This window comes from Parasteatoda tepidariorum, chromosome 7 (genome assembly GCF_043381705.1).
Source record: "Parasteatoda tepidariorum isolate YZ-2023 chromosome 7, CAS_Ptep_4.0, whole genome shotgun sequence".
Classification (NCBI taxonomy): Eukaryota; Metazoa; Arthropoda; class Arachnida; order Araneae; family Theridiidae; genus Parasteatoda; species Parasteatoda tepidariorum.
The window spans coordinates 45,228,569-45,242,260 of record NC_092210.1 but is presented as its reverse complement, the minus strand read 5'-3'; the positions used below and the strand labels follow the sequence as shown (position 1 = coordinate 45,242,260).

The following is a 13,692-nucleotide window of genomic DNA, read 5'->3' as shown; positions in this document are numbered from 1 at the left end:
AATAGAAAAAAATATTATATTTGGTCATGTTATTTCCTTCTCCCCACCCTACTCACTAATCTTATCTATTATCTTCTATTGCTTAAATCACAAGCGCTTGGTTTTTTAGACTAATTTTCAGTAACAATCTACAAAACAGTAACAATTTTCTGGGGGTTTTGTAACAAATATGTAACAGACTTAAATTCTAATTTGCTGCTTTCAATTTTTAAAATTTGTATGTTTTCTGTTCAAATTTTGTATTTTGTTCTAACAATTACTTAACATTTATAATTTCTTATAAGACGTTTTCCTGACATCGAAACTTAATGGAATCGAATGTTAATGTAACGATTTATGGATGAAATAAAACATTTCATAAAGCTTTTTTTTTCTTTTTGAAAACAAGTTTAATTGGATTTGAATTTCATAAAAAATTTCAATATTTCTGTTTATAGGTAAATTTTGGATAATTTTGAATGGAAGTTTATTGTTATGCAGAAGTGGGGGATGATTCCCTCAAAGTACTAAAGGCCTGTTTACTAAAGGCCTGTTTTTAGTAGACGATCCTAGTTCTTGTACGAAGATTGATTGATATGATGGAAACTTGTTTTGCTTTGAGCTTTTATAGTGAAAACGATCATCCTAGTACTTGGTCTAAGTCCTTGGAAGATAGTAGAGCATGTTCTACTTTCCATTCAAGTTTTTCCTCCCTTAACCAATCAGCTTCTTAGGTTTTGTGACGTCAACAAGCAGGCATCAGATTATGTCATTTGGTTGTTTGTTTTTTTATATTTTAGTCCAAATAAATTGATCTGATACGGTTTATTTGGGTTATTATGAATATATATAGTTATTTTAAACTTATGTAAGTATGATTTTATAATGTTGAAAATGAACATTGCATAAGTTTTTCTTCCGACCACATTCAAGAGCTTGGATAGTGTCGACGAATCATCCAATTTCTTGAACAGAGAAATTCCTCCAATTTCTCGAATTCAAGAACTTGGACCGTGTAAACAGGCCTTAAGACATTGTGTAAAAGGTATAGAATGAAAGCCACATCCACATAAAAGATAAATAAGTGTTTTTTGCCTTCTTTTTTTAGTTATTTGCTTGCATCCATGCCTAGAAATTAACAAAATACTAAAATTACATGCGCCCTTAAAATAGATTTTGGGACCGAGGGTGTGCGGTATTGGTCCTCGTTAAACTGTGCTACCGTAAAGTGCTCGACTTCGCGCGCAGGTCGTCGGGCTACCGAAGCGGGGGTGCCATCCCCTCCGCAGAGGATCAAAATTGTGATGGCATGTCTTCGGATCATCCTCCGGGATGTTTCCCAGACCGTCGCCAATTGCCCATTGTGCAGCTCTAGTGCGACGTAAATTAACAACAGCAACAGCATAAAATAGATTTAGATAAATTTTCGCAATTTATATTTTCCATTTGAAAATGCATTTTTGGGCTACAGCGTTTAAAAGTAAGCATAATGCTTTTTTTTAACCAAAGCAAAAAAAAATTTTCATTTTTATCTCTGATTCTGGCGAAATCGCTAAATCAAATTTAACGTTTAATTATATCAGTCGATGCGGAATTTATTGATCTTTGATTTTGCTATTAAGTAAAGCATGTTGTTCAGATGTTATGAGACAAAAACTAAAACTTAATTCATCGAAGTCCAATATTAAGCAGTAAAAATTTAATTTTGAAACATTTTTGCAATTTCTTTTATTTCTCCAGTCAGTAATTTAATATAAAGAAATGGCTTATTTGCTTAGGGAAAGAAAATGCTATTTGATAATTTTTTTAGGGTCAAGTTTAAAAGAGAATGAAACTATGATACAGAATATGATCGGTGGTTATGAAGCAGAAAATATCAAAGATATTGGTGGGAATTATTGTTGTCGAACAAAAAAGATGAAGAAAAAGTGGAGAATAAGAAATAGGATGAAAAGGAGAAAAAAGAGGAAAAGTTAAATGGCAACAACAAAAAAAGTACGAAGAGAAAAAAAATATGAATTCGAAAGTTTGAGAATAGAAAAAAGAATTGAATTGGATGTAGAAGTTAATGACACTAAGTCAAAAAACGAAGAAGAAAAGATGCTGCGTTAACGCCGAACAAACGGTTTAAGAAAAAAATCGAAAGTAAAATGCATACTACAAATTTCTCGTACTGAAACTCATGAAATGGATGAAATGGACATGATGAAACATGTTCATTCAAAAGTGCATGAAATCAAATAAAATTGTAAATACACTAAAGCAGTTACATAAAATATAAAATGCCCTAAATTTCCAAACAAAGTGTGTAGTTTAAAAAGTTGAAATTGCTAAAAGCTTTATTTTTTCATGAAATTAATGTTGTTTTAATTTTCTATCATAGGCAATATTTTTTCAAACAATTTACTTTGATTTCTTATTCTCTAGAAAACATATTACAAAGAAGGGATCATTAATTTAAACTAATAACTATTTTTTCTTTTTTTTTTACATAGGGTTGTTACAGAGTAAAATTTAAAGCTTCACTTAATATAAGCTGTTCTAGTAATTAAATATGCAAGAACGTTTTCAGAGAAATTAAGCAAAGTTTTAAAATTTGCTCTGTAACAGCACAAGTAAATTCTCAATCGTAACTTTTTAAAGCCCAAAGCGTTCAGTTAAATATAAACATATTTATTTCCGTTTTTATTTCATTGTTTATAAAAGTATTACATAAAATAAAAATTATAAAAAAAAAAATTTCGTTTTTTGTAGCTCAAGCTTATTTTTAGTAATTTGTTTCCTGCTATTTAATGTATGAAAGCAATTTCAAATTTTCCTTATTGTTTGTTTTTCTTTCTGTCTTTTATTTCTTACATTTGTTACTTTCCTTTACACACCAATTAATAAATTAGGTAGATATAAAAGGATTTACCTTGAGAAAGTAATGAGTTTTTTCGCTATTTTTAAATTTTTTATTTTCTCTGGAAATGATAGAAGGTATTGCTAATTTCACCTTGAAAGAAACCGAAGTAATCATAGTGAGAAATATAGTGAAAAATATTGTGAATCTCAGTGAGCAATATAATTTTAAATGATATTATTCCGAATTGCCATATTGGAATTAAAGTGATGGCTAAATAGATAAATTGTCCACTAAACTTTTGCCACTATAAATCCCTGCTTTACAATAAGGCCTTCAATTTTCAAAAAAAAATATTTTTGTAAACAACAACGTTTCCAAGTATAAAAAAAAATTTATTTTATTTTTCACATAAGAATAATAAGAAAAGTTTTTGACTTATGAGACGATCCAAACAAAGTTCATAAAATTATAATAACTAAAACTAGTAAGTTAAAAAAAAATATTCATAAAATTATAATAATTAAAACTACCTATTAAAAAGAAGAAGAAAAAAATATTAATGCTAGCGAAAATTACCAGCTATCAAAGTACCTTGTAATTGAAATAGAGGAGTAAAATTATATTTTGAAAGACTTTTTGAATGATAATGATTAGAATTTCCATTACACACAAATGAAAACCACGAAAGCGCTTTACTGGCCAACTTATTGAACGCTAACAGGCAATAATGAGACTATATCTCAGCAATTATTATCATTTTCCAATTTCTTGTGCTTTATATGAAATTTAATGTTTTGACTAGCTTGGAATGTTTACTAAAATGTTCTTTATTTTATTTATTTATTTATTTATTTATTGTAAGTACATAAATTGTGCTTTGTTTTATTTCAAATATTTGAATTTCAGAATGATATAAAGAATTAAATTTTAAGAACATATCAGTTTTTTTTTTAATTTTAAAATTTACGAATTATAAATCTTTAAAAAAAATCTGGAAAAAAAATGTTTCATAAAATTTGCGAATTTTGGATTTTTCTGGCAAAGAGACTGAATGTTATCAATTACTATTAATCATTACAACATATAAAAACCAAATAAAAAAAGAACAATTGTTCTTTTTTTATCTGTACATAATTTAAATTATGTAGAGTTGCTGTAAAGAGACAACTACAATAAAGAAACACCGCTGTTCACTAGAGGGCGTGAATATAGAGTAAAAACTAATTACTAGTCCAGTGATGTCAACGTTCACCGTGACGTCCGTTTGGTCGAGTGATTGATCTTTGGTTGGGTAAAAAGGCATAAGGTCCTCAAAAAGACACGCAGCGCCTAATTTGACATTTTCCGTTTTCTTGCGCAAGAGTCAAAAAAGGCTATACCGAGGACTTGGTCAATTTAAAACCGAAATTTAAATGAACTAGTCTTTAAAAAGTCAATAAAATTTCGAGTGAAGTTGCACCAATTTAAGTAAAGTAGGAGAATCGCAGTTAAAATAACGATGTTTCTTAATTTTTAAATTCGAACATTAGGTTAAGATGTACTTTATGGTTACTGGTGCATAACCATAAAGCACACCTTGACCAACAAATCATGACCATAAAGACGTGCTTTATACTTATGGTTTTCTGCAACTGGAGTAAGCAGTGGCTGGTATGTTTAATAAAGAGTGTCTAATATGGGTTAATTTTGTATGGCCAATGCGTAATCTGTTTATCAGTATTTCAATTTTTCTGGACCTATTTAAGACATTAAATAGATGTATACAATTTATTAACGACATCTGTATCCCATATAGTTCTCCAACTTATACGTAAAGTTTCTGTAACTGTCGTCATTACATCAGATCGAATAATAAGCCTATTAGAAAGAAAGATTTAACTGCGGAATCAGTGATTTCATTTCCTGGTACTCCGATAAGTGCAGAAAAGCAAAATTTTAAAACCTTTATCGTTGATTTTTTGCACAATTTTAAACATACGAATTATGATAGAATGTAGTTCGATGACGGGATTTCTTATGGCTTAAACAAACAACTTTTATACCCGGTATAGATAATCCAATTTCGACTATTCTGAATGGGAATGTAATTAATGACATTCCGAGGTAAAAACTGCCCCCACAGTATGAACCTTCTTTGAGAAAGTCCAATTGTGTGAAATAACTGCAGATTCTACTTGGTTATTTACTTTAGGGCCACCCATAAATGTAGGTTTAAAAGCTTTATAAAATGAACAATGATCAAAATACATCATTTCATAAATGACAACTGAAATAAGATCTTTTGTTGAACTTCTGAAGATGCCAAAGATGTGAAATGGTATAGTGAATCGGGGTAGGAATTGGGTAGATGATGATGAAACATAAAAATATTCAGTTTTTTGATTTGATAAAAACTATCAGAGCCCAAACTATCAGAGATCATAGGCACTCTTCTGATGCAGAACTTAGTCTCTAGCAGGTTGCTAAACATGCCCTACCAGTTGATTGAAAGAGCGAGAAAGACTTAACTCCTTTCTACTCATCTTGAGTGAAACCCGGGCCCAAACAGCTCACAGTTTGCTGACTCGGAGGATAAATTTTCTCTCTTGGGTGTTATTCGCGATCGCAACACTCGAATACGCCATCTGGGGAGAGACCGGTTTCATGCTTTTAGCCCTTCTCCCTTCCCTCTCCTCCTCTTTTCAGTTGTATAGGAATGTACTACGATATTTTCCCTTTTCTTAATATTTTTCCTTTTTATTTAATAAGAATATTTTTTAAAATTTCCATAATACTTTTCTTTAGAACTATGTTTAATGTAGTTTTCAGTTCCATATAGTTTTTCAAGTTAAAAGATTTCAATCTATATGAAAATCAAGAGTGAAACTAACGTACTTCCTTCCTCTATGACTTTCCACACGCTAATGGGGAAAGCATGTGAAGTGTTGCCATAGGAAAAGAGTTCTGCTCTACGCCACCTGCAGCCCATTTCGATCGCCAATACTCGTATAAAAGATCGAACAGGTAACTTTAGGATCCCCTTTTGCAGTTTACGAGACGCAGCACACGGTAAACATGCCGGTCAGAAATAGCCAACCTTGTTAGTTTTTAGTGATATATATATTTATTTTAACATTTCAAACAAAAATATATTCGCTAAAAATCATTAAAAATCCACCATAAAAACAATAAAATATAAACCCAAAGACTTTATGAATTACACCAACATAAATGTACTAAAAACATCAAAGATTGAGCGAAGTATCAAAAACTTGAAACGTATAAACTTAAAAACTAATCTACTCGAATTTACTAAGACGTCTCTTACCTGCTTATTCCACCAAGTTCCTTAAGAGTGTATACCATTTAATATTAGCTGCCTGCATGAGAAGGTTTAAGTATTGTTTCTCAGGGAGAGTTGTAGTCACTGAAGATTTTGAGAGTAAGTAAGAGGAGAGCTGCGAGAAACAAGACGCTCTATCTCTGAATCGCAGCTCCTTATAAAATTATCGGGATAGAAATTGCACCATCCAGCCGTCAAAAATTGGTTTATTCCAGAAGATCAGATATTTTAAAATTTTTACCTTTAATTAAAACAATTATTTAATTTTTCAATTCTTTGAAAGGTTCTAGAAATTGTTCATCGTAAAACTGTCCAGAAGACTTCCAAAAATCTCTCAGAAATTTGAAAAAATCAGCAGAAATTGGAAGAAAAGTAAGTTTTGTTAGAGTAGGTAATGAAGGCATATTGTAATGACTCATGTCCGGCTACTCTTATTCGTTTGCGGAAATGGCTTGAAATTCAAATGGAAAACAACAAAAAACGCTTTCTGAGAGGACACTGTGAACGTTCCCGAAACCACATCGTCAGTAATCGACCCGGAAAAAATTTCTGTAAACTAAAGCCTGAGCAACTCAATGTTACATTTGTACAAAAATAAGAAAAGAAAATCATTTTTTTAATGGTTTAGGTTCTGTTTGGGTTTGGTTCGTTAAAAATTTCTCCAGCCCGGTTCCTAATTCAAAAAAAAAAAAAAAAAAAAAAAAAAAAAAAAAAAAAAAAAAAAAAAAAAAAAAAAAAAAAAAAAAAAAAGGAGAGAGAGAGAAAAATGCGTCATACCGTTTCCAAGAAAACGAAAACTTGTTCTGTTTGTATTGTATTTTTGCTGAAATCACTTCGAAAAATGGTAACAAATAGTTTTTCCCTCTTGTTCTTCAATAATGAATGAGAAGCAACAATGGAGGTCACTCCTTATATTTTTAAAAAATATTAGACAATGGATTTCTTTTTAAATTTTTTAAATACAATTTATAGAAAGTAAGATTCTCAACGGTTCCCGAGTGCTTGCTTATTCCTAAAGACAGAAATACAAATGTTTATTAATCAGCTTAAGATTTTGACTTCATTTTTAATTTTTGATTTAAACATCTTGGGGTTTCAGTAAGTTGAGAATTTGGAGCTTCAGAATTCCTCAAGCAAAGCGATGACAAACTCGTCTGTAATAAGAGACCTTATTCGCTATTTCCACCCTTTCACTCTTCACTTTTTCCCTCTCCGCTGTTAAAAAAGATGGGATGACTATTTTAAATTAAAATTTTCTCCATCGGTTGGCAAAGATAGATTATACGTATATATATAGAAAGGATATATCGCCTTAATTAGGTAGCAGTTATATCGGAATGATTAGTTAACAGTTTCTATCTGGGAAAAGACCGTTTCCATGCTTTTGACCGGTTTCCCCTTCCCTCTCCTCCTCTTTTCAGTTGTATAGGAATGTATGTACTACGATATTTTTCTGTTTCTTAATATTTTTTGTAATTAATTGTTTAAGATATTTTTTAAAACTTCCGTGATGCTTTATTTCAGTACAATGTTTAATGCAGTTTAGTATAGTTTCCTTACTTAAAAGATTTAAATCTACTTGAAAATCAAGATATTAACCAACGGACGCCCTCCTTTTATATAACTCTCCACACGCTAATGGTGAAAACATTTAAAGTGTTGCCATAGGTAAAGAACTTACGTTACCTGTAGCTCATGCTTCCTCTGCCCTCCCCAGTTCTACGGTCCCTGACCTTAGTGATTAAAAGATAATATTCTGACAGCCCAAAAATATGCCATTTCAAGTTTTTCACTGGAGAACAGAGCCAGTTGTCTTTCCGATTGGCTGCCTTTCTCCTGGCTAATTCACTGTCCTTAACTTACTATCTTTAATCCATGAAAGCTAAAAGCGCAATTATGAAATAAATTACTCCAAACCAAATCGTCAAATTACTTCTACTACAACTTCTTGCTTGATGTGTGTGGACTGTATTTTGTAAAAATTTCTCCTATTTTCGTCATCTGCACCTTAGAAAATTGGAGAAATTGTTAAAATTATAAACAAGTATTTTTTGACTATAAGTTTTGTCATATGTGAGTAGATTTCGTTTTTTTTTTAATTCTTTCATAATATTAATGGATATGTGTATAATACACGTGTTAGTTTTTACTATCGTCAAGCCGGTATTCTTAAAAAATAATGTGATTGCCTTTTCATTTATGTCCTGCTAAAATTTTGTGTTCATATTCATTCATCTTATATATATACATATGTTTATCATTCTAAATTGTTAAGAAAAAGAAAAAAGATATGCTATTTATTATTAAATTTGTGCTGAGCCGAAATCATTTTTTTTTTTTTATCTTCTTCTTTAAGATTCTTATTTCAGACGCTTCTATTATTGATCTGCAACATCTTAGAAAAAATTGTTATTTAGTGTGCAGATTAAATTAAGTATAAAAAACTATTCAGTTTATTTTTTAAATAAACAATGAAGGCGACAAAAATGATGCTTCAAAAACTACAAAATTCTGTGCAAATTAAAATAAATAAGACGTTATAAAAAATAAAGGAATTGAATAATACCAAATCAAATAATGTTTTAAGAAGTTGAAATTTCCAAAAAGAAGATAAATGGTCTGTCATATTGAGCTAATGCTAGAGTCTATTCTTTTATCTATCAATATGCATATGCAACCAAGTATTTCCTATCAAGATATGTTAACAGTCATAGCTTTAATTTAGATTGATCAAACACCTGCACTTAGGAAAAGAGAGAATTTGATTCTCAGCATTATTTTCTCTTTCTTTTCCCAGGCTACTTAAATCTACTAGCAAGATATATATATAAATATATATATATATATGTTTTCCAGGATTGAGAATGCTAGATGTTTTCTAATATAGGATAGATAGTTAAAGGGGAGAGATTTATTTATGGCTTGTAATGTTATCTTTTAATGTTTAAGTTACTATACTATATACTATCAGGGGTCTGTCCAGCAGTGTTTTCATTACAGAAAAAAAAATGGTAGAGAATTTCTCACCCTTTCTCAAAAACAGGGTGAGATTTCAAAAAGTTAAGTGAGATTTCTAAAATTTAAAAAAACCAGAATAGACTTTTTAAGAAAATATTTCTTTAAATATAATAAATTTTTAACATCTTCTGATTTCTAAACCATTGAACACTGAATATTTTTGCTGCATTATCATATGGAAAATGTTCTGTATCTACTTTTTCATTAGCTATTCTCATTAGGTTTGCTCAAATGCTTACCAATCGATCTGTTACTATATTTTGTTTTAGTTCGGCTTGGGGGCTAAATAACCTTGCAATAGATGCTGAACTATTCGGAATCACTAATTAAATTTGTAGCATTGTGCAGACACTTTCCTATCCTCTACATCTGCCAGCATAGGTTCTTCACTTATTTCTGTTATGGAATAGTGAAGTTCGTTGAAGTTATTTCCATGTTCATACTCTTTGTCAGGTCTTCCAGATTAGTTTTCACAGACTTAAACTTTTACAAATTGCTCTAAATTGTCGATGAGGGAGTTTGGTAAACATTCATTAACAGCGAATTCTAATTCATTAACAGCAAAAACTAGAGATAACTTTAAACAACTTATTATAAAGAACTCACTTTTTTTCTCAACACTTGTCATAGCTGTTTTCATGTCTTATTCAAAATGGTGGAAGACTAAATTTTTTCCAGAATTCGAGAGATTTGTGCATTTTAAAACTGATAAATTCAGTGCGCGAACTTCTCGCGTTAATCATTCTTTAATGCGAGAAAAGAAAAAAATATGCGAGATTCTCGCGCTGTTGTGAAAACACTGGTCCAGGCTAAATTTACTACTGTTTAGCAGAACCTTCAAAGATACAACTTTAGGAAAAACAATTGTTTCACAAAATACTTTTTCTTAAAATTTTATTTTTGTATCCCGTAAGAAACGATCGATCCATATTTTTGTGTTGAATTTTTAATATAATTTTTAATTTTCACTAAATAAGGTACCTCTCAGAAAAACCTAGACAGACCCCTAATTATTATATTTGATTCTGTTTTGCATATTTGCTTTTTCAGCTTATTAATAAAATATTTATTTAGTTCAAAAGACACTATGGGTACCGAAGTGATTCCTGTTCCTGAAAATCAAGAAAAGCCGTCAGAATTGGAACAAAAAGTTATTCGACAAATAGAAGTAATTTGTTTTATAATCCTATGAAAAAATTTCTAAATTATGTTTGCATAGATTATGTTTCATAATTAACACTAAAATATAAAATTTATATTAATTTGTGTATTTATATCTTATATATTTACATTTATACACTGTAGCCTATTAAGTATTACCCAATATTACAACAGCCCTTTTGGTATAACTTAGGACATGAAATTACAGTTCTAGAGACAATGGCCGATTCAAAATTTTAATGTATAAAGATCTTTTTGTTCTTAAGAGAATCTTGAAATTTAAGAATCTAAGCATTTAAATCTACTATATAAATTAATAGAAATGGGATTTAAGAATCAATATTAAGACATTTTTGAATCTCGTATATAAAAAATTTTCATTGATCAATATTGAAACACTTGTAGTATATTTATTCTGTTTCTTTGAGGTATGATAATCTAAATATGTGTCGAGAAATCTAAAATTCAACAAGTAATTTACTAACTAGGCTTAAATATTTGAATGTCAGCGAAAGAAAATTTTGAAATTCAATTGATTTTTCTTGTGAAATGTTAGTATTCTTGGGTAGTTTATTATGAAGTTACGTCATGTGACTTATGAGAACTGATTTGTTATCGTGTTGTTTTGAGGGTGAATTCCCCCCCCCCCATCTCTAGCCAGTTTTTGGCACATTTTGATTGTAGACAATTCAATTTCACGGCGTCCCAGAACAGAATCTAGGTATCCAAACAAATGTATCGCGAGTACGAGAAATAGAAAGCAACTGTTTGAAAATATTTTAGCTCTTTGACCTGAGCATAAGAATTTACCGCCATTAGTATGCTTAGTATTTCAGAAGGGGGGAAGAGTGGAAAATTCAAAACTCACCCATTTTTCGCGAGGGGGGGGGGTCACTTGTCTCAGCCTTAGAGGAGGGATTTGCATTACATGGAGAGAAGCAGTCCTCCTTCTATTGTTGCAGAGAACGTTGTCACATGGTTTCTGGATGATTTTCTCTCCAGTAAACCCTATCCTCAGTCTTTTACTATGGATGTGGATTGCTGAGCTTTGTTTTGAACAATAAAATTCAATAAAAATGGTCGAATACTGCTATGCATATGAATGTTAAGAAAAATTCATTAAAAAAGGACCTTTTACATTTCACAAATAAGATTTTTTATTCTCTTTTAAACAATTTACAATTTGTCTGTTAGCATGTTAGGTTATGGTTTTCAACAAGCAGAATAGCTATTATTTAAAATAATAGATTATAATGTAGTTAACATTTGTAGGTATTTTCATTACAATTAAATTTTATATTGATATAAATATTCTGATATTTTTACGGCGTCATCATCTATTTTAATGATGTATGTTCGTCAGCTTTGGCACATTTTTTTTCGTCAATATTTTGCAAGCAAGTCGCTTCTTATTTTTGTTCTGTAACTTATTTTAATGCGTTAAAATAACTTTTTTTTAGTAATTTCAAACGAATTTAATTATATATTTTAGTTATGCGAACTTAAAGATATATAAAAGTACATTTCATGTAATAAATCATTTTTTCGATCAAAAATAAAATTATATTTCAATAATATTTATAAGCTGAAGAATACCTTTTTTTTTTCATTATTTAGAAAATTATTTTTTATATAGGAAAAATTGTTTGTATATTCATATTTATTTAAGAAATTTTATATTTTTACTTATTACTGTATATTTATTATTCAGGAAAATATTAACTAGATTATTATAGGTTCTATTATTAATGATAGGTCCTATTATTAACTAATTATTATAGGTTGTCAAAGGTTAGGCTATATATTAATATTATATGTATTTTATTTTTATTTCTGAAAATAAAAAGGGAATATTTCTCTTTTTGATTATGAATAAATTTTTTTTATATATAAAATATTAAGTCGAGAAGTATCAATGTTTCAAACTATGTTCTTATAAGGTAATTAGTAATACTTTTTTTAGATGAAGAGACAAATAACAAAACCAAAATTTGTTATTTTAGTTCAAATACTTTTATCATTTTATGTTAACGTATTAAAATTTTTATTGTATACATTGGTTAAAATATATTACTATTGCATGGCAAGCAAACTAGATGCCCTAATTGTAGAACAATAGGCAATATTAATATTTATTTTAAAAATAAAACAAAATATTTTGCTATTTTAGTTGTCCTGTTAAATTTTTTTGTTATTATACATAATCTCAATTTTAAAAAAAATTATGCATTGATTAAAATTAATGATAATCGCATAATTTATAACATCAGTTCACAATTTGGTTTCTATCTTCGATTCAAAGAATCATTATTTTTATTTCATTGTTTGGTAAAGTCATATTTAACTAATGTATGTTATTAGCTTTTTGTGATTTAAAGTAAATATTTAAGTGTAGCGCTCATATTATAATGTATTTTGATTTAAAAACTTATCTTTTACAATCATGAATAAAGTTGGAAAAGCATTCAAAATAAATGAAAAAAACAGTGAGAAAAATCTTCAGGTACTCAAATATTCCTGTACAATGTAACCGCCAGCTATCAATTTTTTGCCAAAAAGGTGACCCTCAATCTTTGAACAAGTTTTCGGAGCCCAAACAGTAGACTGGCTATTTCTACCCTAATACCTCCTCTAAGGTCTTAGCAGACGGGCAAGTCCCTTCCATGTTCCTATTATTAAATCAAAGGCATATTTTACCTGTCAGAGAAACTTTCAGAGAATTAAATATTCGAAATGAAGTGAATAATACGAAATTTAGGACATTTTTTTTTCCTAATCAGCTTGTCTTTCAAGTAAAATGTCTTAATATTCATTTTTGAGACAAATAATTTTTTATGTGTTGTCCAAAAGTGTCGATTCTTAAAGCAACAAATGGGTTGTTATAGTTTAGTATTATTTTTTATGAATAACTGAAGTCACTCCTTTTTTTAGCTCTGTACTTAAAATAGAATTCTAGTAATGACAGTCAAATACAGTCTAAGCGACTCTATTATAAATCACTGTACCAATTTCCCCCTCCCTAAAGCCGATGCCCCTTGAGTGGGAGACTTACCACTGATTTTGCCTGTTCAAATTTTTTCTCTGGGTATGGCATCCTCTTAAGTAGCCCCTTTATCACCTCAGGACATCAAGTCTTTAACGAGGTAATTATTTGTGTAAACGTTATTTGATGTCTAAAATGTGCTGTGAATAATATTTAACATTTTTTCTTCATCATTGTATTTTTAACATTTAATTCATCATAAAAATCATATTTATAATTTTTATTCATATTTATAAGTTATCATCTTGCATGAAGTCCATTTTAAGTACTTCAGTTGAATGTGGATTTCAATTTAAATGAATTTATATTAATCTGAATGAATTA

At 29.5% G+C, this 13,692-nt stretch overlaps 1 protein-coding gene across 1 annotated transcript in view; it reads left to right on the top strand.

The window, feature by feature from the left end:
• Positions 1-8,083: 8,083 nt before the first annotated feature.
• Positions 8,084-13,692, top strand: part of LOC107452288 (La autoantigen-like) — a gene marked incomplete at its 5' end in the record, with an annotated part of 35,083 nt that continues 29,474 nt past the window's right edge. The window contains 2 exon segments of the mRNA XM_016068650.3: positions 8,084-8,219; positions 10,239-10,332. Of these exon segments, the coding sequence (XP_015924136.1) occupies positions 10,252-10,332 (81 nt within the window).